This window comes from Suncus etruscus, chromosome 12 (assembly GCF_024139225.1).
Source record: "Suncus etruscus isolate mSunEtr1 chromosome 12, mSunEtr1.pri.cur, whole genome shotgun sequence".
Classification (NCBI taxonomy): domain Eukaryota; kingdom Metazoa; phylum Chordata; class Mammalia; order Eulipotyphla; family Soricidae; genus Suncus; species Suncus etruscus.
The window spans coordinates 42,815,298-42,841,585 of record NC_064859.1 but is presented as its reverse complement, the minus strand read 5'-3'; the positions used below and the strand labels follow the sequence as shown (position 1 = coordinate 42,841,585).

Sequence of the window (26,288 nt, the reverse complement as noted above, 5' to 3'; positions counted from 1 at the left end):
GAATAGTTTCACTCATCTATGGGTTTTAAGGAAAACAAAAGACATTATTGTAATAATGCCCAGAGATAACAGAGATGAGGGCTGGAAGGACTGCTTCTTGATGTGAAGCTCACCACATAGAGTGGTAAGTTTAGTTAGAGAGATGACTACATTATCATGACAATATTATAAGTGAGAGAAGTAGAATGCCTGTCTCAAATACAGACAGGGGTGTGTGGAAGGAGGAAGCTAGAGGGCACGGGTGATGAGAAGGTTGCACTGGTGAAGGGGGTGTTTTTTTATGACTGAAATCCAACTACAATCATGTATGTAATCATGGTGCTTAAATAAAGAAACAAAATTAATAAAATAGAGGCCGGAGAGATAGCACAGAGGTAGGGTGTTTGTCTTGCACGTGGCTGACCCAGGGCAGACCTTGGTTCTTTCCCCCGGAGTCCCATATGTCCCCTGAGTCAGGAACGATTTCTGAGCGCAGTCAGGAGTAACCCCTGAGTGTCACAGGTGTAGCCCAAAAAGCAAAAATAAATAAATGAATGAATAAATAATAAAGTATTAATTACCAATAAGAAAATATATTAAAATTACCAGTCTGTTTTAATCATCTCAAAGTAGCCCTTCTTTTTTTTTTCTTTTTGGCTACACCCGTTTGATGCTTGGGAGTTACTCCTGGCTAAGCACTCAGAAATTGCCCCTGGCTTGGGGGGGACCATATGGGATGCTGGGGGATTGAACCGTGGTCCTTCCTTGGCTAGCGCTTGCAAGGCAGACACCTTACCTCTAGCGCCACCTCATCAGCCCCTCAAAGTAGCCCTTCTAGAGATAGATATTAACAGTTAAGTAGGAATAGTTTATATTCACTTTCTATTGAGGAAAATTGTAAGTCCGTTTTAGCAAAGTGACAAAAAGATATGTCAACAATACTAAAATAAATCAAATGCATGTTGACTAGAGTATCAAGTCTGTGATATATCTTCCCTGGCTAAATAATCGTAATTATGGTAAAATATTTGAAAAATATATAAGTATACTTTACCCCTAGTACTTTCTCCAATCTGATAGAGCACTAGTTATAACTTAACAATATCCTTTTGAAGAGCATGAAAAGCACACCTGACACATTTACAATGACATAAACTAGTGCTATATAATGACATAAATCTTTAACAACAAGAATAACAAATTATGCATCACCACAAAAACTAAATCTCAGACAGTCCATTGTTTAATTTGATAGATCAGATATTGTACTATTTGAAAGTAGCTAGTTTAATGGTGACAAGGAGGTGAGGAATTTTTAAGAATTATTCAAAGAAAGTTACCTACTGTCATATAAAGTCAATCCCCAGGCAGTTTACCAATAAAAACTGGATCAAACATGATCTTTTGGGTTGACATTATAGCTCACCTAAGTCCTGAATATTGCATGTACTTACACACAAAAAATATCTCCATTCATTTATTACTGGCAAAATTGTAATTTTGGGAATCTCTTGGGCAAGAAATAATATCTAGCTTACTTTTATACCCTGAAACTGTTGCCTTAATGATCATTCTCAAAATTGTGTAGCTGAGGACTAAATTAAAATATATATCTTATTTTACATTTTACAAAAATAAGCTGACATTTTGAAGTTACCCTTCTGTGATTGAAAAAACAACAACAAAAGTTCTAACTTTTGTTGAGAATGGGATAGATTCCTGAAAATCAAATACAATTAGAATGTTATATCAGAATCTTACAAGTAACTCAGTGGAATTTGGAACAAGTACAAAATTGCTGTTAAAATATTATACACATTCAGAATTCTCTATATAGGTTGTCAAATCATAAAAATGAGTAAAGTAAAACAATGCCTCTGCTTACAGTATTTCTATCGAATATTTACTATACACTGAAATTCAAAAGAAACTGAAAGTTATATAGTTGGTACATTAAAAAAATCTATAGCAGGATAGGACAGAGCAAAAGTACAGCAGGTAGGGTGCTCACTTGTACAAGATCAACCCAGTTCAATATCTGGCATCCCATTTGGTCTCCTGAGTAGTACCAAGAGTAATTTCTGAGTGCAAATACAGGAGTAGCCTGAACATTGCTGGGCCTGGCCACAAAACTAAATAAACAAACAAATCAATGTCAGGAAGATAGTGTTAAGTTCATGCTTTGCACGTCAAGGGAACAAGTTCTATCCCCATTACTGGGGACACTCCATAAAGATTTTAAGATTCTGGGTTATAGATTAAATAAGTAATAAATTATGAAAGATAAGAAATCATTTTAGAGCTGTACTATTTTTTTACTTAAATATATCTCCCCTTCAACGATGTCTGCTATGCATTTGAATCCTAAATAATGTATTACATTTTTATTATAAATAATTTAAACATCTTTGTTATAAATAATCATATTTTTACATTTCTTACAATTTTCAAGGTTTGTCAAAACTAAGCATCAAAACAGCCTATAATGGTCAGTCTACAACAAAGTGAACCCATTGAATCCACCATCCCAAAAGGCAAGCACCAGCTCCCAGTAGGTAAAATGTGTACTGAGAGTCCTCAATCCTTGGCTTCTTGACAAAGAGAAAAATCCATTGTCGGCATCATCTAGTCCCATTATCCATGACTATATAAGTTACCAGACTTTTTGCTGAAACTTGGCAGTTAAATCAATAAGCTCAACATCCTTATGATTGTTTCCTAAATTGGGATCTGCCAATTATGGGGGTTGTTGTGGCTATGTTTTCCCTTTCTATTAGGGCTTGGAAAGTACAGGGCAGTTTGTCTATTTTAGTACTTCTCTGTCAGTGCCAATAAGGCTCTATCAGAGAACCTCAGATCTTAACTTACAGGCAGCTGCTTAAGCCCTCTGATGTTTACATGTTTACAACGGCATAAGTTTTCCAACTCATTGTCGCTGCTCTCTCCCCTTACATTCTAGCCCTGAAGCTAGGAGAGCAGACACACACGTTCTTCTTAAGCCCTAGTTCTTCATCCAGATTTTTTTCTCTAGATATCATCTTGTGATCATCTTCTAGTAGGACATCATTGTTCAGTCAAACTACCTGCAGTAAAGTTCAGGTCCCTCTGGTAGCCATCAGTTCCTAAAACATACACATAAACAAGTTGATGTTTCCAAGAACCCATGTACTCAAGAGCCAATATAAAAGCATGAGAAAAAGAGCCAGAAAGGTGAGCAGAGTGTTAATATTTTTCTGTCACACCTAGGTTTAATTCACAGTACCACTCAGGTTCAATCCCCTGAGTCCCACTCTAAGTGATCTTGAGTGTAGAAAGGAATAAGTCTTGAGCATCAATGCATGCTGCTGAAAAAAATTCATTATAATAGAGATAATGCCTTACACAAAAGGTTAATATTCTAAGCTAAGAATTTCTCCGTGTATTTATATTTTCCAAAGATCATTGCTTCAGTCTATTGTTTTTCTTTCTAATCATGAGTTCACAAACTTGGGAGCTTTGTTTTTTGTTTGTTTTGTTTTCTTTGGGGGCACACATAGTGATGTTCAGGGATCACTTGGGGGACCATATGGAATGCTAAGATTTGAACCAGAGTCATAACATGCAAAGTACAAGCCTTACACTCTCAACTATCTCTCAAGGTCCCTTGGAGTGAAATTTGAAACAACTACTTCCACCAACCCTAGCATAATGTGTCATGAATAATCTAAAAAAGAAGGTCAATGACTCTTAATTAAGAGAAGGGAATTTTTTAGGGAAGATTTTCTTGCATATAATCATCCAGGGCTAGCTCCTAGGCATCGGATACTGTTGCCTAAGGACTGTCAGAATTGATTTCTGAGCAAAGAACCAGTCGTAAGCCCTGAGCACAATCATAGAATAAAATGTAAAAAATATTTACCTTTCTTCTTATGAGTTCTTAGTTTAGGAGAGCAAATGACACAAATGGTAGCCTTCTTCTAGGCCCATCTAAAAAGCTCTCTCCATTAAGTCTACATTACAAATTAAAATAAGTATCTGAAAAATATTTTGGGGGATGAGTGTTCTCAAACAGTATGCAGGGCACCCTAGAATCACGTCTGTGATGTTCCATCAATAGTAGAATGCAGGCTTCAAGTGCCAAAGAAACCAGGGCCTCCCTTGTAGAACTTTGGAGGGCTAAATTCAATGAAAATTAGGGGTAAGAGTAGAGGATCACAAAAAGCTAAATTTGGAACCAAATTCTCATACATGCAAAGTATGTGCCCCTATAATCCTTAGACTCTCTCTGGCTTCCAGATAACTACATTTCTCTTAGGTAAAATTTATTATAATTCATGAGTTTAGCAGTTGCTAATGCTACATTCTCAAGTACAGAAGATGTTCATCATTATTTATCTACTCCATATCTTCATTTCCATCTTTTTACTTTCCCTTTATTTACTAATTCTTTTTTATAATAATTTTTATTTTGAGAAAATTTGATTACAAATCATTCACAGTAAAATTTTAGGTATATAGTGACATTGAATCAGGGCTTTCCCACCACCAATGTTGTCCTCCCTCCTCCCCCTTTCCCAGCATGCATCCCATATCCTCCTCCTTTGCCACCCCCAGCTGCTAGTACAAGTGGTCCCCTCTCTGTCTAATTAAAGAGTCCATCTGAGGCTTCAACCTAGGATTGGTGCAAAAACCACGACCACCAACTACAGAAGACTGATTTAAGCAACAGTGATGGAACAAAACTTCTGGAACCCTAAGGAAAGACTCCATCCTAGGCTTCATCCTATACCTGTGTAAATACCAAGAACTCTAGTTACAGAAGCCTGATCTCATCATCCATGACTGAGTGGATAATTTCCAGACACCAGAAAAGAACCTAAGGGAGAGTAAAAGAACAGGTATGGAGGCTGGAGATATTCACATGACATTATGTTTCAAGGGCAGAATATTTACTGTGACTATGCAAATAAAAAGCACAAATTAATTTTTATTGTTATTGTTTTTTGCTTTTTTTTGTTTTGTTTTGCTTTGTTTTGATCTATATATTTGTGATCTATTTTGTTTTTCTTTTTTTGGAACCTGAATTATTGTTTGGTTGTTGTCTTTATTGCTGTTGTGCTTTTCGGGTTTTTAGTTTGATTTTATTTGCATTGTTGTTATGCTTTGCTTCCTTTTTCCCTTTCTTCCCTTAAACCTATATTTATAACCTCTAGAAGGACTCCTCCCATTTTTTGCTTGTTTGGTTTACCCCCCCCCATTTTTCTTCTTTCCTTCAAACAGAACCCCATAACTTGAACCATCTTGTTCCGCCTCACAAACTGAGGGAAAAATAATGGAAGGTACCAAGACCAAACAGTCATATGAACATTGAGTAGAAATAAAAAATGATCAGACTTAGGTACGAAATCCAAAGCCAACGACAACAGAATCGATACCCAATCATTTTTCATCTTACACTTTGAATCAACTGGGGAGTTACTGTTCTCATCCTCAATAGACATTATTATTCTAAAGTTTGTAATCTCTACCAAGAGGAAATAGTCTAATGTTATTCAGTTAGATGATTTATCTTAGGGTTTAATTCTTTTTCCAGTGTTCAAAAGATGGCAAGAAAAACTGGAAATTATCTCTTGCATTGATAGCAGCAAATACAAATTTTAAAAATATTACAAATGTTAATAGAAGCATCCTAAAAAGAGTACTCATCCCCAAAGCTATTGCTATGCTTTCACTTTTCTTCTTGGATCCTCACAATCCTCTAAGTTCATGATTACTTTCTTAAAAATCCATGGCTTTTATAATCTAATCAATAACTTTCTCTTTTATATTATTTGGGTTGGTATCTATAGCTGATCAGTCTATCCTGATAAACCATATGCATTCATTTTCTGTGGGAGGAATTTGCAATTAATCAAAGTTCCAAAGGAATATATTTATGCCTCCAAATAGTAAAAACTATTATGTAAAATTTATAGACTGTAGCTTGCTAAGAGAAGAATCACTATACATATGAGATTAAGCACATGGTGACTGTTTAGTAACTATGCTTTAGCATATTTCTAAATTCTCATTAGGGAAACTATGAAAAACTGACAGAAAGAACCAAGAAATTCAAATAATTTTTATATAAAACAACATGCCATTTCTTAATTACTTTATAGACTAACTTCTCTTTGACAAATTAGGGAATCCAGCTATCAATTGACCTGCAGCATCTCATATAAAAACCATATTATCTTTTTCTAATCTGTCCCTTTCCCTCACTCTAATGATAAACAAGAGCAAGAAAATGAAGAAATTACCCACAGAGAGATAATTTGGTTTTAAATTTTCTATTTCCCCTTCCTGAGCCACATATATTTTGTCAAGTTGTAATATTGCCTCTTGCTCAAAGAATTCTAAAATTGTTAGGATGTTACATTTCAAGGTCACTCTGAAAAATTCATCTTAGCTTAAAATTCACCCATCTTAACCTATTTTTTTATTTCAGGCTTTGAAAATATAATATCTGACTCATTTAGAGTTTTCTCAAGCCCCATTTTGGCAGGAGAAAAATTGGGTTTAAAAGATATTTTATGAACTGAACTTCACAGTTGTAAAATATATTTGACAGAGCCTACGAATATGATATCTTATAAGTTTCTGAAAAAAGAAAACCTGTTTTTCTTTCCCACAATGGAAATGAAAGTTTTCATTGAACATGATTTCCTTCTCAGTCTTTTAGTACATATTCCAGTATTTTCTTTCAAAGAGAAGATAAGGTTTACAGAAAGAATCAGTCCATTTTAGTGACCAGTAGTGACAAGTTGTTTAATCAATTTATTGGCAACTTGATTTTTATATGAACATCCTGTTCTCTGGTTGAAAGAATTTGTATGAACAACCTAGATATTATCTCCAAATAGTGATAAAATGAAAAAGTATACCTTGATGCAACTTTCATAATTCTAACAAGGTAACATCTGTCCAGCATTTTAAATAGAGAATAGAATAGAGAATAGAACTGGAGTGATGGTGCAACTGTAGGGCATTTGTCTTACACATGGCTGATCCAGAACTAACCATGGTATGATCACCCAGCATCCCATATGGTCCCCTAAGCCAGGAGTGATTTCTGAGCCCATTGTCAGGAGTAAACCCTGAGCATAACCATGTGTGGCCCAAAATCCATTAAAATAAAATAAAATATAAAATAGAGAATAGAAATTTTAAGATCATGAGCTAAATATGCCACTACTTTTGAAAACAAAGATTTATTGGATTACTGTCACACTCATTGACATTTACCAATTATGATCCATTCATACCCATTCACATGCACACACATATATCACATATATCTACAAATTTCCAAGAATGAAGCTATAAGGTAATGGATGAGATGGAATAGATCTAAACCTATATATGCAATATATATACATGTATATATAGATATATAGATATATAGATATATGTTACACTGAGGATAATAGAAAAATCAAACTCATAATAACAGAGTAGAATGGTATTTGCTTGATCTGGTGGAATGAGGCAGTAAAATAGGGATTGATGATCAAAGGCTACAAGCATTTAGTTACAAAGGAAATAATTTCTGGAGACACAGAGAATAGGGCACTTGCCTTGTGTACGGAAAATCAGATTTGATCTTCAGCATCCTATATGGTCCCCTTCATCCCCACCAGATGTGATTGCTGAGCACATAGACTGGAGTAAACTCTGAGCATTGCCATGAGTGGCCATACTCCCCTAAAAGAGAAATAAATAAATATATAAAAATAAATATGTTCTGAAGACATAATGCATCAGAATACAATAATTATAATTTGCTTAGCAAATAAATCTCAGAAGTTCTTACCACACACACAAAGATAAGTAAGCAAACTAAGGGGTATGTTAATTACTTGGTTATTGATTTCATTTTATAGTATCAAAATCAGCAGAAAATGCGTACCTTAAGCATATGTAAATATCACTTGTAAGAAATAAATCCTGTTCTGAGGCTAGAGTGATACCGTATTTGCCTTTTATGTGGATGACCTAGGGTTCTTTCCCTGGCATCCCATATGGTTGATACTCTGAACCTGCGAGGAATAATTTCTGAGTGTAGTCACAAGTAAAGCTTAGTGCCACTGGGTGTGACCCCAAAACATAAACGAAGAAACAAACAAATAATTCCTGTTTTTTTACTAGAGGAAATCAAGGAGAATTTTCTGGTCTTCAACTTGTTCTTTGCTGTATAGAGAACATCTAGACATTTTTACTATTGAAGTGCTCATCATGTCTGTTCAATAAAAAAAATAGCAAATAAGGAAAGACCTTCAAGTTTAGCAAAATTTTTCCTTATTATCTACAGATGATCTTTAATGCTCCCAAACAAGTAGTGGAATTTCAGTGACAATTCAAAAGCTATGCTAAACACTGAGAGTATGGGAGAGGGAGGGCAGAAGCAAACAAATAAAATAAAAAAAACATGAAGTTAGACAGAACTTTGACCATCATGGATATTAGTGTCTGATGTCAATTGCTAAAGAAACCAACAATTACAGGTGCAGAGAAGCAGTGGTCAGCAAGAACTCTCAAGACATTGAAAGGTACTATCTACAGGCAGGTTTTTCTTCCTGTTGGTAAGAAACACTGATTCCACCATGGTATCCTGAAGGTGAAAGGGAGAAAGAAGGTGGTGATAAACTCTGCCAGCTTCAATTCGACTGCTCCCTGATTTAAGCTTAGTAGGTTGGTGGCAGGTAGGAGGAAAGCACAAAGAACAGCAGAGTTTAGATGAAGCACTGGCAGAAAGGAAGTATTTCTAAGTATTCCTACAACTGCTTTCTAGAAGGTCTTCATTAGCCTTTATGTGAGTTTTCTCTGATGATGCCCTTTACTCTGACTTGGGGACACTGCAGCTTTGAAAGAAGCACTTTAGTTCCCACTGTGGCTCAGTCCTTGGCCTGATTTAATGAGTACAGCATTTCTCTCCAACTGTGAAGATGAGATGATTTTTCTATGATTTCTTATTTGAGAATGGGTAACCAAAGTCTATAAGGAAACGATCCCACCCATGAGTCCTATGACTCTGCTGGAGCTAAGTCCATGCCTGTTTATGTGACAGGCTCAAAATAGGGCAGATCTAGAAGCAAAATGTTTCTGCTGCTTCCATAATTACATATCTCAGCTCATAACAGATGTCAGAAATTTCAGTGTCTAGTAGACAATTTGATCTAATATCAGCATAAGAAGAAAGAGAAGAAAGAAAGAAAGAAAGAAAGAAAGAAAGAAAGAAAGAAAGAAAGAAAGAAAGAAAGAAAGAAAGAAAGAAAGAAAGAAAGAAAGAAAGAAAGAAAGAAAGAAAGAAAGGAAGGAAGGAAGGAAGGAAGGAAGGAAGGAAGGAAGGAAGGAAGGAAGGAAGGAAGGAAGGAAGGAAGGAAGCAAGGAAGGAAGGAAGGAAGGAAGGAAGGAAGGAAGGAAGGAAGGAAGGAAGGAAGGAAGGAAGGAAGGAAGGAAGAAAGAAAGAAAGTAAGAAAGAAAGGAAGAAAGAAAGAAAGAAAGAAAGAAAGAAAGAAAGAAAGAAAGAAAGAAAGAAAGAAAGAAAGAAAGAAAGAAAGAAAGAAAGAAAGAAAGAAAGAAAGAAAGAAAGAAAGAGGGAGGGAGGGAGGGAAGGAAGGAAGGAAGGAAGGAAGGAAGGGAGGAATGGAGGAAAGAAGGAAGGAAAGAAGGAAGGAAAGAAGGAAGGAAAGAAAGAGAAGGAATGAAAGAAAGAAAGAAAGAAAGAAAGAAAGAAAGAAAGAAAGAAAGAAAGAAAGAAAGAAAGAAAGAAAGAAAGAAAGAAAGAAAGAAAGGAAGGAAGGAAGGAAGGAAGGAAGGAAGGAAGGAAGGAAGGAAGGAAGGAAGGAAGGAAGGAAGGAAGGAAGGAAGGAAGGAAGGAAGGAAGGAAGGAAGGAAGGAAGGAAGGAAGAGAAAGAAAAACGAAGAAAGAAAAAACGGAAGAAAGAAGAAAAAGAAAAAGAAAGAAAAGAAAGAAAGTTGCTTTATCTGTATTATCTTTAAAAGGTATTTTAGAAAATGAATATACCTGGGATCTCAAATATAACCTCAGTCATTAATGAGTGAAACTTGTTTAAAAGTTAAGAAACATTTTCAGGGAGGGACTTCAGAGCATAAAAACCGGCTAACCTTTGCAAAAGCTGGCTCCCTGTGTGTGACACCAGGCGGGGAAAATCCGCGAAAGTACACCGGCCCAGTGGGGCTCAGCTGTGAAAGACTGTGAGTGTGACCTGTCTATGTCTGTCTACTGTCCTCTTGCGTGAAACTCTTGCGAGTGGGGCAAAAAGAGGCTCCAGAAACCTCGCTTGCCCAGACGCCATTTTCAGGGAGGGACTTCAGAGCATAAAAACCGGCTAACCTTTGCAAAAGCTGGCTCCCTGTGTGTGACACCAGGCGGGGAAAATCCGCAAAAGTACACCGGCCCAGTGGGGCTCAGCTGTGAAAGACTGTGAGTGTGACCTGTCTATGTCTGTCTACTGTCCTCTCGCGTGAAACTCTTGCGAGTGGGGCAAAAAGAGGCTCCAGAAACCTCGCTTGCCCAGACGCCATTTTCAGGGAGGGACTTCAGAGCATAAAAACCGGCTAACCTTTGCAAAAGCTGGCTCCCTGTGTGTGACACCAGGCGGGGAAAATCCGCAAAAGAAAACCGGCCCACTGGGGCTCAGCTGTGAAAGACTGTGAGTGTGACCTGTCTATGTCTGTCTACTGTCCTCTTGCGTGAAACTCTTGCGAGTGGGGCAAAAAGAGGCTCCAGAAACCTCGCTTGCCCAGACGCCATTTTCAGGGAGGGACTTCAGAGCATAAAAACCGGCTATCCTTTGCAAAAGCTGGCTCCCTGTGTGTGACACCAGGCGGGGAAAATCCGCAAAAGTACACCGGCCCAGTGGGGCTCAGCTGTGAAAGACTGTGAGTGTGACCTGTCTATGTCTGTCTACTGTCCTCTTGCGTGAAACTCTTGCGAGTGGGGCAAAAAGAGGCTCCAGAAACCTCGCTTGCCCAGACGCCATTTTCAGGGAGGGACTTCAGAGCATAAAAACCGGCTAACCTTTGCAAAAGCTGGCTCCCTGTGTGTGACACCAGGCGGGGAAAATCCGCAAAAGTACACCGGCCCAGTGGGGCTCAGCTGTGAAAGACTGTGAGTGTGACCTGTCTATATCTGTCTACTGTCCTCTTGCGTGAAACTCTTGCGAGTGGGACAAAAAGAGGCTCCAGAAACCTCGCTTGCCCAGACGCCATTTTCAGGGAGGGACTTCAGAGCATAAAAACTGGCTATCCTTTGCAAAAGCTGGCTCCCTGTGTGTGACACCAGGCGGGGAAAATCCGCAAAAGTACACCGGCCCAGTGGGGCTCAGCTGTGAAAGACTGTGAGTGTGACCTGTCTATGTCTGTCTACTGTCCTCTTGCGTGAAACTCTTGCGAGTGGGGCAAAAAGAGGCTCCAGAAACCTCGCTTGCCCAGACGCCATTTTCAGGGAGGGACTTCAGAGCATAAAAACCGGCTAACCTTTGCAAAAGCTGGCTCCCTGTGTGTGACACCAGGCGGGGAAAATCCGCAAAAGTACACCGGCCCAGTGGGGCTCAGCTGTGAAAGACTGTGAGTGTGACCTGTCTATGTCTGTCTACTGTCCTCTTGCGTGAAACTCTTGCGAGTGGGGCAAAAGAGGCTCAGAGGAGCACGGCCGCTCTGCTTCGCTACACGGCCGTGCACTCTTTCTAAGGAAAGAACTCCATTGCAACAAGAAGGAAAAATCACACTAAGAACGGCGCTATATCACAGAAGCAAACATTTCTCTCTGGACTGTCTTCTCTGTTGCATGCTCGGGCCTAAGATTTGACCCAGTGTGAGGCCTCATCCACGGAGGACTCTCCTCCCTTAGAGGCAAGTCAGCCCTTCCAGAAAGGGAGGAGCCAGAGGAGTGTGCTGCCTACATCATATAGACAATGAATACCACCACAACACGTAGAAAAACCCACAATACAAGTGTGACAATGGGGAAACAACGCAGGCCAGCATCAGACATAGAGAATGAAGATGACAATACTGAGGACCAGATAATGACTGAACAACTAATCAAACTCTCAGATAAGGACTTTAGACTAGCAATATGGAAGGTGCTCAACAGACTCCAAGAAACCATTGATCGAGTTGAACAGAACACTAATAAGAACCAAGAAAATATGAAGGCAGAAATGACAAAACTCCAAACTGAAATAACATGTCAACTAACAGGACTGAAAAAGTCAGTAAACGAAGTGAATGACAAAATGGATAAGCTCTGGGACAGGGTATCAGAAGCTGAGAATAGACTTGGTGCTGTGGAAGATGAGATACATAACAATTCCATACAGCAGGAGAGATTGGACAAAAAACTTAAAGCAAATGAGCAGACAATGGAAAAATTAGTCAAAGAATGGGAACAGACGAAAATAGAAGTCTATGATAAGATCAACAGAAACAACTTAAGAATCATTGGAGTCCCAGAGACCCAGGAAGAAAATTTCCAGGAAGAATCAATGGTCAAGAACATCATTAAAGAGAAACTTCCAGAGCTAAAGAATATATGTGATCAAATCCTGCATGCCCGAAGAGTACCAACCAAAAGAGACCCCAGAAAAACCACCCCAACACACATCCTAGTCACAATGACAAATCCCACAGATAGAGACAGAATTCTGAAAACAGCAAGATCAAAAGGGGAAATCACGTTCAAGCAAGCTTCCCTGAGATTTCCAGCAGACCTGTCACCAGAAACACTCAATGCCAGAAAGCAGTGGTGGGATATTGTGACAAGACTGAATGAAATGAATGCTTCACCCAGAATACTATACCCAGCAAAACTCACTTTCCGGTTTGACGGAAGAATACATGGTTTCACAGACAAAAAACAGCTCAGAAACTTCACAGACACAAAACCAGTCTTAAGAGAAAAACTGAAAGACCTAATCTAAGACAAGACTACCCTAAAGACACACCAAATTTTGAAATAAAGATGGCGTTAAATCCCAGGACAATTCTTTCTCTCAACGTCAATGGACTAAATGTACCAGTTAAGAGACACAGAGTGGCTAAATGGATCAAAAAACTCAATCCAACCTTCTGCTGCCTACAAGAAATGCACCTGAATAGTCAGAACAAACATAGACTCAAAATAAAAGGCTGGAGAAAAGTTATCCAAGCAAACAACACCCATAAAAAAGCTGGAGTGGCCATAATAATATCAGATAATGCAAACTTTATACTCAGGAAGGTTGTAAGGGACAAAGACGGACATTTTATATTAATCAAGGGGTACGTAGAGCAGGAAGAATTCACTCTCCTAAACATATATGCACCGAATGAGGGGCCAGCAAAATATTTAATACAACTGTTGACAAATCTGAAAAATAATATCAACAACAACACAATAATTGTGGGGGACCTTAACACGGCTTTGTCAACACTGGACAGGTCAACCAGACTGAAACCCAACAAGAATATACTAGACCTGAGGAGAGAAATGGAAGAAAGAGGCCTAGTGGTTATATATAGGACACTCCATCCCCAGAAACCTGGATACACATTCTTCTCCAATGTACATGGGACATTCTCCAGGATAGACTACATGCTGGCACATAAAACATACCTCCATAAGATCAAGAGGATAGAAATTTTGCAGACTACCTTCGCTGACCACAAGGCTCTGAAATTATTTGTGAACTCCAAGGGGACTCAGAAGAAACACTTTAACACCTGGAAGTTAAACAGCCTCATGCTCAATAACCAGTGGGTCCGAGATGAAATCAAGGAGGAAATAAAAAGGTTCCTGGAAACAAATGACAATAAAGTCACAAATTCTCAGAACTTATGGGACACAGCAAAAGCAGTACTGAGAGGAAAATTTATAGCTTTGCAAGCACACATCAGGAAGGAAGAAGGAGCTTACCTGAGTAGCTTAATGACACAGCTAATAGAACTAGAAAATGCTCAACAAAAGGACCCAAGAATAGGAAGACAGAAGGAAATAACAAAGCTGAGAGCAGAAATCAACGAAGTGGAAACTCAAAAAACAATCCGAAAGATCAACGAAAGCAGAAGTTGGTTCTTTGAAAAAATAAACAAGATTGATAGACCACTGGCAAACCTAACAAAGAAAGAGAGAGAGAGAAACTTGATAACTCGTATCAGGAATGAAAAAGGAGAGATCACTACTGATATGACAGAGATTCAAAGGGTAATCAGAAACTACTTTAAAAAACTCTACGCCACTAAAAATGAGAACCTGGAAGAAATGGATAAATTCTTGGACTCTTATAATCTTCCACGGTTGAAGGAAGAGGATGTAGCATATCTAAACACCCCCATCACCAATGATGAAATTAAAACAGTAATCAAATGTCTGCTGAAAAACAAAAGCCCAGGTCCAGATGGATTCACTAATGAATTCTATCAAACTTTCCAAGAGGAACTACTGCCAATCTTGGCAAGACTCTTTCATGAAATTGAACAAACAGAAACACTTCCAAATAGCTTTTATGAAGCCAACATCACCTTGATACCTAAACCAGACAGAGACGCTACCAAAAAAGAAAATTACAGACCAATATCACTGATGAATGCAGATGCAAAGATCCTCAACAAAATCCTGGCAAATAGGATTCAATGCCTCGTTAAGAAGATCATCCACTACGATCAAGTAGGTTTCATCCCAGGAATGCAAGGCTGGTTTAACATCCGTAAATCTATCAACATAATACACAACATCAATAACAAGAAAAATAAAAACCACATGATCATATCAATAGATGCAGAGAAAGCATTTGAGAAGGTCCAACACCCATTCTTGATCAAAACTCTCAGCAAGATGGGAATGGAGGGAACCTTTCTCAATATAGTGAAGGCCATCTACCACAAGCCAGTGGCAAATATTATCCTCAATGGAGAAAAACTGAAAGCCTTCCCTCTAAATTCTGGCACAAGACAAGGCTGTCCTCTCTCACCACTCCTATTCAACATAGCACTGGAAGTACTTGCTATAGCGATTAGGCAAGAAAAGGATATCAAGGGAATCCAGATAGGAAAGGAAGAAGTCAAGCTCTCACTATTTGCAGATGACATGATACTCTACTTAGAAAACCCTAAAGACTCTATCAAAAAGCTTCTAGAAACAATAGACTCATATAGCAAGGTGGCAGGCTACAAAATTAACACACAAAAATCAATGGCCTTTCTATATACCAATAGTAATAAGGATGAAATGGACATTAAGAAAACAACCCCATTCACAATAGTACCACACAAACTCAAATATCTTGGAATCAACTTGACTAAATATGTGAAGGACCTATACAAAGAAAACTATTAAACTCTGCTCCAAGAAATAAGAGAGGACACACGGAAATGGAAACACATACCCTGCTCATGGATTGGCAGGATTAACATCATCAAAATGTCAATACTCCCCAAGGCATTATACAGATTTAATGCCATCCCTCTAAAGATACCCATGACATTCTTCAAAGAAGTGGATCAGACACTTTTGAAATTCATTTGGAACAATAAACACCCTCGAATAGCTAAAGCAATCATTGGGAAAAAGAATATGGGAGGAATTACTTTTCCCAACTTTAAACTGTACTACAAAGCAACAGTTATCAAAACAGCATGGTATTGGAATAAGGATAGGTCCTCAGATCAGTGGAATAGGCCTGAATACTCAGAAAATGTTCCCCAGAGATACAACCATCTAATTTTTGATAAAGGAGCAGGAAATCCTAAATGGAGCAGGGAAAGCCTCTTCAACAAGTGGTGTTGGCACAATTGGATAGCCACTTGCAAAAAATTAAACTTAGACCCCCAGCTAACATCATGTACAAAGGTAAAATCCAAATGGATTAAAGACCTCGATATCAGCCCCAAAACCATAAGATATATAGAACAGCACATAGGCAAAACACTACAGGACATTACAGGCATCTTCAAGGAGGAAACTGCACTCTCCAAGCAAGTGAAAGCAGAGATTAACAGATGGGAATATATTAAGCTGAGAAGCTTCTGCACCTCAAAGGAAATAGTGCCCAGGATACAAGAGCCACCCACTGAGTGGGAGAAACTATTCACCCAATACCCATCAGATAAGGGGCTAATCTCCAAAATATACAAGGCACTGACAGAACTTTACAAGAAAAAAACATCTAACCCCATCAAAAAATGGGGAGAAGAAATGAACAGACACTTTGACAAAGAAGAAATACAAATGGCCAAAAGACACATGAAAAAATGTTCCACATCACTAATCATCAGGGAGATGCAAATCAAAACAACGATGAGATACCACCTCACACCCCAGAGAATGGCACACATCACAAAGAATGAGAATAAACAGTGTTGGCGGGGATGTGGAAAGGAACTCTTATCCACTGCTGGTGGGAATGCTGTCTAGTTCAACCCTTATGGAAAGCGATATGGAGATTCCTCCAAAAACTTGAAATCGAGCTCCCATATGATCCAGCTATACCACTCCTAGGAATATACCCTAGGAACACAAAAATACAATACAAAAACCCCTTCCTTACACCTATATTCATTGCAGCTCTATTTACCATAGCAAGACTCTGGAAACAACCAAGATGCCCTTCAACAGACGAATGGCTAAAGAAACTGTGGTACATATACACAATGGAATATTATGCAGCTGTCAGGAGAGATGAAGTCATGAAATTTTCCTATACATGGATGTACATGGAATCTATTATGCTGAGTGAAATAAGTCAGAGAGAGAGAGAAAAACGCAGAATGGTCTCACTCATCTATGGGTTTTAAGAAAAATGAAAGACACCCTTGTAATAATAATTTTCAGACACAAAAGAGAAAAGAGCTGGAAGTTCCAGCTCACCTCAGGAAGCTCACCACAAAGAGTGATGAGTTTAGTTAGAGAAATAACTACATTTTGAACTGTCCTAATATTGAGAATGTATGAGGGAAATGTTGAGCCTGTTTAGGGTACAGGCGGGGGTTGGGTGGGGAGGAGGGAGATTTGGGACTTGGGTGATGGGAATGTTGCACTGGTGATGGGTGGTGTTCCTTTTATGACTGAAACCCAAACACAATCATGTATGTAATCAAGGTGTTTAAATAAAAAAAAGAAAAAAAAAAGAAAAAAAATAAAATAAAAGTTAAGAAACTTTCTTATATCAAGGACAATATTTAAAAGTAATCAGAAGAGTACCTCCCAAAGTGAGTATAATCTTTCATGATCTTTATTCCATGGGGATCAAGGCATTACTTACAACCTCATAAATAACCTTTCACTCAGGCAAAAAATTCATTACCCATCTCCCTGGCTACCTCTCTGGCCAGCCTCACTTGACCGCACTGTACATGATGATGACAGAGCTCTAAAAAAAGCCTTCAGAATAACCGTGATCTTAAAGGAAAAAATCTGACCTATTATGCTGCTCACAAGACTGGGTCAGACTGTAGGAGAATAGTGCTTAGGAATTTATCTTTTATTCTTCAACAAAAGATTATAGAAAGGCAAATGAAGAAATAAAACTAATGATATTCAATTACTAGCAGAAATAAGAATTTCAAAATATCTTACAATGTACTGAAATCATCGTTTTTATAGTACAGAACTCCTACGCCACCTCTCCACCACTGTGTCAAGACCCCTCTACCATGTCTTCACCCCCACCCACCCTTTAAGCTGCCTCTGTCCCCTGTTCTATCTAACATGTCTCAAGATGTGCTTCTTCTGGGGACTGTCTAATCACCTTTTATTGTTTTGGGGTTTTTTCTTTATACCCTGCATGAGCAAGGCTGTCCAATATTTTACTATCTGATTTACTTCATCTTGACACCCTCTAATTCAATCCAAGTTGTACCAAGATGCCAAATTTTATTTTTTATCATAACTGAGTTGTGAGAATAAATAGTACTTATATGAACAGTGTGCATATAAGCCACACTTTCTTTACCAACTTATCTGTTATGGGGATTTCAATTGTTTTCAGATCTTGTCTACTGTAAACAATGTTATACGTAAGTATGAACAGGCCTTTGGGATGAATGTTTTGAGTCTAAATACCAAGAAATAAAAATACTAGGTCATGAAGAAGTTCAAGTTGTGCATTTTTTACAAGTCTTCAAATAATTTCTCAAAAAAATGCCCAGTCAACAACTCCACTACCAATTCCGTTCACCAAGTCCCATGAGCACTTATTGTTACCAGACATTTCTGATATAGACCATTCTGCTTGGTGTTAGATGACTACTCATTTTCTTTTGATTTGCATTTTCTTGACTATCAGCTATGTTTAACACCTTTACATATATCTATTTTTCATCTACATGCCTTTTCCTAAGAAGTATCTATTCATCTTTTCCAAATTTTAAGAGGGATGTTTGTTACTTTGTGGTCAAGCTTTGAGAGAAATGTAAGTTCTTATATATTTGTGTTGGCACCTCTGGCCATTGAGGTCTTTAGAGACCATATCCCATGAAGTATAAGTTATAGATATATGAATTGGTAAATGAAAGAAACAAATAAATAGGAATTTGATAGATACAGTGATTTCTCTAAAGATGTATCTATAGATATGAAAGTGTTAGTGACAGAGAAAATATTTCAGTTCTGTTTATGTGTGGCTTATTTTAAATCTTATTTATGGCACATTTCACTGACTTTACACTAAACACCCTTTCCATTTTTAGAACACTATAGATACTATACTTTTCCAATTAAACTCAGTTAAAGAGTATGTCCATTTTAGTTTAAAACTTCAGTCTCCTAGGAGACAGTCTCAGTGGCAGAACTTAAACTTAGCAAGTATCTGGGGCTGAGTTCAATAGTGGGCTCATCAGAGAGAATTGTTTGAATGCTGTCAAGTATACTGCTGAGCACTGCTGGGTCTGAGTAGCACTGCATTGCCAGAACATCAACCTCCTATTTTTTTCCAGAGCAAGTCTTATCTTTCAGAGTTGCATAAGAACATAGCAAGAAAAGCCCGAGATGGTGAAGAAGACATGCTTATTCATGACACATCTTTACTCTCTCCCTTTAGTGGTGTCCCTCTGTTATCTAAACGGGGATGTGATGGGCTCAGAAACAGAGACAGAGACAGAGAGATGATTGCCTTGCCAGTGGCTAGCCCACTTCTATTCCTGGTAACCCAATATGCTCTATGAGCCTGTCAAGAGAGTAATCTCTGAGCTCAGAAGACAAAGTAAGCTCTGAGCATAGCCAGATGTTGCACAAAACCCAAAGGGGAGTGGGGTAGTGCGTTAAAATGGGAGTGATCAAGATAATCTTGTATACCCTGAGTGCTACCTTGGGTTAGACTTAAGTCTTTCTATTTCTAGTCCCCCAAAGTCATACCGTGAATTCTGCATGGAAGTGGATGGTTTTCTTGGGATGAAATTAAAGATCACTCCAAGTTCCAACTCTGTGTGTTGGGAGGCACACCCAGTAGTACCCAGAGCTTACTCATGGCTCTTCACTCAGAAATCACTCTTGGCAAGGCTCGCACTACCATATGAGGAGACAGGGTTCAAACTCTAGTCAGCCACAAACAAAGTGCCCAGTCTCCTGTACTACAGTTTTCTCTTTCCTTGGGGATATTTTTATAGATACATGCAACCACATCTGCCTTCTGCCTGCCTAAGGATCATAAACATGACTTCTCTGGAATTTAGAAAAGCACTTCTGTTCTCAACAGTTTTTCAGACTCTACTGTTCCTGACACCACATCTAGACTATTTTTCCTTCACTTGGATTCATTGAGACTGCTGAAACGATTTGCCATAAGGGTTAAGCATAGTCACAAAACTACTCAGAACAGCTCTGTCATTCAAAACTATGTAGGTCAGAGAAGAAATCTGCATTGAACTCTATGCTCAGATTTATCCCCAAACTTTATGAAGATATATGCCAATCTCTCTTAAGAGTCTTCTTTTCTGATCTGATCTATTCAAAAACATTTGGCAGGTGTAGTTTCCTATCGCTGTAGCACACATCACCCTCAATTTATTGTAAGTGAGTCTCTTGAAAATCCCTTTATACACAGTTTCTCACAACAGCATTTTATTGCACATATATTCCACATCTCCTCATACCTGGGACATCCAAACCCAACTAGTTCTCCAATTCTTCCTGATGTGGACAGGGGAAAGCTACATGATAATGCTTAATGGTACCATCTCAACATCTCACTACTCATTAAGTCCTGTAGCAAAAACATCTGATGGCTTGATGGTATGGTACCAGGTCTTATTTCTCAGAGAAGTTATGCCTGTAGTGCCAAGAACCCCTGAGTCACCGCCCACAAATTCAACAATACACTAGGAAGACTCAGCAAACTCAGCTAGTGTTATAGCAGCAAAACATCAAAACTGAAATCAGCAATGGAAAAAAAATAACTGAGGGCAGAGTGTTGAAAGTTTCAAGCACTATCTTCTGGTTTTCTTCATCCAGAGAGTATTTAAAAATCACTTATTTCTTGCGACCAATGTATGCAGGAATATGTCTGTAGTATTGTGACTATTGGGGTGTCAATGTGACCAATAGGGGTAATTCACTCAAACTCTGGTGTTCTTTATCAAAGTGAATTACCTACAGATACCTAATCTAGGCCTAACCTTCCCAAAAATCAAACTAACACCTGTGGTTTGAGGCTATTATGTGTCATTATGTCAGTACAGACTAGGTAAAACTGTTCCAAGCCCCAGGTAAATAGATATTCTTATAGGAAGGGTGTTATAAAAAAAAATAAGGGTTACCTCTTAGGAGCCTAGCAGCAAGGCTAACTTTTTTCTCTGGATGAGGTTAATCCTTTACTGCACACTGCCTGGATGTAATTTTCAGATAATAGGAAAAATTTTACTTGAAGTCCTGATATACACAGGATTCTTCCTGTAAGACAGGAGAAATGTGAAGATCTTCAATTTCAGAGTGTTCCTTAGCACATTAGGAGGTTTGCAGCTAAACACAGCCAATTACTGTTTGAAGTATACAAGATTCTGTCTCACAGTTTCACTAAAAACAAAGGGAATTCTATCTGTAGCTACCAAGTATCCAGATTTGTATATAATAATTGGTCCAAAAAGCTTAGAAAATTGAGAGCATTGACTGGGACCTAATCAGGAGTAGAACATAAATGATCTGTCATGAAGTTGATGTTTGCACAGAGAATGTCATGGTTCTTTAAAGTACCTCCACCAACAAAAAGTGAAAGTAAAACACACCATGAACATTGAACTAGCTGATAATGGGTGCAAAGGGTAAGTATAATTTTTCCTTTTACCTATGAGATGTTTTTGGAAATATCAAGAATGGAAAAGATACTGAAAATAGAAAAATATTTATTCTGCAGAGTACTAGCCAATATAAAATTATGGTGGGAAAATATATGTTTTAGACAAAATTCAAAATAAATTAGAGAATGAACTATCAACCAAGGACTTTCATAAGAAAGAAACCCATTTATTTTCTCTTTATGTACCATGCCAAAGAAAATAAACACAACATTTTTTCTCAATATTTCTCAAAATTTATGAATACATAAAATTTTCAAATGATTAAAAATTTTCCCATTTTGGAATACTGGATGAAAGTTGACACTGGTGGCGGGATTGGAAGTGAAATACTTCAGTTTCCAGTTTTTGGAGAAATCTCCATATCACTTTCCATAAAGTTTGAACTGGATGGCATTCCCACCAGCAGTTAATAAGAGTTCCTTTTTCTCCACATCCCTGCCAGCACTACTTGTTCTCATTCTTTATGATGTGTGCTAATCTTTGTGGCATGAGATGGTACCTCATAATAGTTTGGATTTGCAACTCCCTGATACTTAGTGATGTGGAGCATTTTTTCATATGCCTTTTGTCCATTTGTATTTCTTCTTTGACAAAGTGTCTGTTCATTTCTTCTCCCCATTTTTTTATGGGATTAGATGTTTTTTTCTTGTAAAATTCTGTCAGTGCCTTGTATATTTTGGTTTGGCTAATTAGCCTGTCCTTTATTTAATACCACCAAAAGCTCCTGAGACCTTTTGGCCCTGCCCTGCATCCCTTCATTTTGGTGTTTCTCCTCCTCCACTCATGTTCTTTCCTTCTCCTTGCTATTCTCTGAGGCAAGGGTGTTTGAGACAAATGCCATTTTAACCATTGCATTTTGTCATACAATTATTCTAAATATCACATATAAATAATATTCTATATTTATCCTTATTACTTACATTATTTAGTATCATACTACCAGTTCCATCATGTTGCAGAAAATTTTATGATTTCATCGTTCTTTATAGCTATATAGTATTCCATTATATGTATATGTGTATATATATATACACACACATCTTCATGATCAACTCATCTGTTTTTAGACATCTTGGTTGATTCCAAGTCTTAGATATTTTATTCATTACTGCAGTAAATAACAGTGTGCATATATCCTTCTATATCAGGGTTTTCCTATCCTATGGATAGGTGCCCCAAATCAGGACTATTGGATCATATGGCACATCTATTCTTAGTTTACTAAGAACCCTTCATACTGTTCTCCATAACGTTTGGATTAGTCAACATTCCTACAAGCATTGAAGCAGTGGATAAGAGTTCTTTTCTCACCACATCCCCACCAACACCAATTATTCCCAATATATTTGATATTCCCAATATATTTGGTATAAGATGATATCTCATCGTTGTCTTGATTTGGATTTCTCTAATGATAAATGATGATGAGCATTTTTTTCTTTTGCCTGTTGGCCATATAATGGTCTTCATGAGAGAAGTTTTTGTTCATTTCTTCTACCCCTTTTTATAGGGTTTTTGGGTTTTGTAGAGTTAACTTTTGTGAGTACCGGTACTTTGTGTATTCTATATATCAACCCTTGAATCTGATGTAGTGAATGCACAAACTTTCTCCCATTCAGTTAGCTATGTCCTAATTTTACCCTATATTTCTTTTGCCATGCAGAAACTTTTTAGTTTGATGTAATCTCATTTATTCAAATTTGATTCTATGGTCCTTACCATTGGCATCCCATTATTGAAGACTGCTTTGAAGTCGAAGTCTTGAAATGTTCGGCCTATGTTTTTCTCAATGAACTTTATGGATTCAAGTCTACTCTCAAGGCCTTTGATCCTCTTTTAATTGACTTTTGTGTAAAATGTGAGGTATAGATCAATCTTTAATTATTATCTTCAATTACTCAATTGTTCCAACACCATTTGTCGAAGAAAGTGTCTTTATTTCATTTTAAGAAGAACCCTAAGATATACTTTTAAATATTTTACTAAGAAAGAACTTAGCCTGAACTAGAGTTGTGTGTGTATGTCTATCATTGAGCCACATCCTTATTTCATTTGCTTGGAAATGAGCTTAATCTTATTAATAAGTAAACTGCTATGGGAAATCAAAATATGGGGGCAAATAATGAATGCAGAAGAAAGAGAAAGCAAAAGATGTTGCATAGATTTTAACAGAAAAAAGACTTGATAAGTCTGAGGAAAGGGAGAGTATCTTAGACATATTCAAGACAAGGAGAAAGAATGTAAAACTGGGGTGAAATCACAAAAGTAAGAAAAATGAGCTCAGTTCCAAAATTACTTTGTCAACAGTGCATCTTGGAATTTTACCTGTGTCCTAAATGTAAAGTGTAATCACTAGGAAGCCAATGCTGTAAGATTTAAGGAATACAAACATGGAAGCAGATTATGAATTGAAAGTCCATAGAAGTGATATAGGAAATTTAGGATTTTAACAATGGAATTATATTAGGAGATTTGAATGTGGGTTAAACATAATAATGGGATAGCAAAATACAACCAAATGATGAATTTGAGGAATGAGAACAGGATAGAAAGTAAGAAAGTTTTCTAGACTTCAAGTTTGAAAAGCTGAGTAGGTGGTGGTGATATAAACTGAGATTGAGAATCAAGAAAATAATTGGTTGAGCAAGAAATTAAAGAAGCAAGTAATTTTGTTTCATTGGTTTTAGCTTGTTGGTCAGTTTAAATTTGAAACTTTGATAAAATACCAACAGCAACAATACCAACAGGTTGACCTGTTAGAATTGAAGCCAGGAGAGACATAGATTGGAGTACTATTAGTATAAAATTACATTTACTAGTATAGAATTAGTAAATGTCACCTCATTTGTTGATAAATGGAGTAAATTCCATTAAGTTAAACCGGATGTTTTTAGATTAGTCATAGTAGATCTTCGCATTCATCTATTTGTAATTCCCCCAAAGTATACTGAAGATAATTGGTTCAGAGTTGTAAGTCACCTCTTAGGGTTAAGGGTGTTGAGACCATATACTAGAGAAAACTTAGTAGTAGACGTTCAAATAAAACACATGCTTTTTTGACTTTATTAACATTGCTCTCTACCAACTGGCAATGCTAAAAACTCAGACAAGTTACACAATGAAAGTACTTTATCCCTTTAACATATTAATATTGAAAATCCAGCAAAGGGAAAACTTATTTGTTCAGAGCCAAAAATATCTATTAATTTTTTAATTTAAAGGAGAATTCTGATTTTAATTAAAGTGATGTGATTTTCAATAGTAGTAAATTAATTAGACTAACCCCTCTTTGGACAAGTTTTATAAATTAGAATCTCTATTATCATCCAAAGATATTTGATTAAGTTAACATTTGAGAACTGGCTTAAAATAATAAAGTTGCCTCTCCTTGTGTAATGCTAATCCTAAGAGGAAAATGTTGACACATTTATTATTTTCTTAGCTACCTGACTCATGGCTGTGAAATAGATTTGAAAATTGTCTGAAAGAAGTAGTTTCTAAAACCTCTTTCCTTTCAGAACTTACTGGGATTTAGCTAGATCCAATTCTAGGCCAAATATCTAATGTAGTCACCTTTTAATTTTGATTGTCCTCTTTTTGTTTTACAGTATGATAGTATCATTAAACATTTTAAAACAATAATCAAATGGTGGTTTTCCTGAAAAGCTCCTGTTTAAAATCATCTTTCCTAATTCTGTTTTTTATTGTTATACTCTTTATTCTTTGTTGTTTTTTGTTTGTTTGTTTGTTTTCTTTTGTTTTAGTCTGGTTATGTAACTGGAAGTGAAGAAGATTTGCCTGCAAATTTTCACCTGTGTCCATTGAATTTGCTCTGAGAAAAAAGTTCTGTGCCTTTCTCTGGCCTCACATCTCAATCCCATCACATCATCTTCCCTGCTAAATACCCTTGCATTTAAACTGAGAGTAAAATTATACTTTGAAACCTAATTATCAAAAAAAACTAAAATGCTATAGCCACTATATTTTTTTTTTTACCAATTTAGAAGAATTTCTATTTTCTGATCTTTGGATACCAGGTATACTTTCTTTTAAAAAAATTTTTTTTTATTTAAACACCATGGTTACACAGTTTTTGATAAAACAGTTTTTGTTCCCCACAGATAATCTTCATATCTATTGTTTCTGGATAAAATCCCCACACACTTTTATTTTTCTTATGTACCACAGATCATGATATTATTCTATGTTTATCCCTATCCCATTTTGCTCTATGTCTATCCAAATATATGCAAATTTCATGACTTTATTTTTACTAAGAGCTGCATAGTAATCCAATGTGTAGATTTGCCATGATTTCCTTAGCCACTAATTTGTTGCCAAGCACCTGAGTTGATTCCAGATTATGGTTATTCTAAATAGTTCTGTGAGGAATATAGGAGTACAAAGGGTATTTTTGTATTGTTTTGTTTTCCTGAGGTATATCTGTGGGAGTTATATTGGATCATACAAAGATCAATTTCAAGTTTTTTGAGAAATAGCCATATTGTTTTCCAAAAAGGCTGGATCAGTCTGAATTTTCACCAGCAATAAATGAAAGTCATTTTCTCCCCACAGTCATGCCAGCACTGTTTTTTTCTGTTTTGTTTTGTTTTGTTTTGTTTTGTGATGTGTGTCAGTTTCTGTGGTATAAAATGATACCTCATTGCTATTTTGATTTTCATTTTTCTGCTGATTAGTGATGTGGAACATTTTTTTCATGTTCCTTTGGCCTTTTGTATTTTTTCTTTGAGGAAATGTCCGTTCATTTCTTCTCCCCATTTTTTGGATGGTGTTAGATTACTTTTTCTTGTTAAGTTCTGCCAGTACCTTATATATCTTAAATACTAAACCCGATATTAGATGGTTTTTGGGTGAATAGTTTCTCCCATCCCATGGGAAGTTTTTGTATCCTAATCACTAATCACTGCTTTTTTTTTTGTAATGTAGAAGTTTTTCAGTTTATTGTAATCCCACTTGCTTATCTCTGTTTTCATTTT

General features: G+C 37.1%; 1 protein-coding gene across 1 annotated transcript in view; it reads right to left on the bottom strand.

The window, feature by feature from the left end:
• LOC126024156 (guanine nucleotide-binding protein-like 3-like protein) overlaps window positions 1–26,288 on the bottom strand; it is a 138,320-nt gene that overhangs the window by 23,716 nt on the left and 88,316 nt on the right. Inside the window, 1 exon segment of the mRNA XM_049784597.1 lies at window positions 3,063–3,101. Coding sequence (XP_049640554.1) covers window positions 3,063–3,101 — 39 coding nt within the window.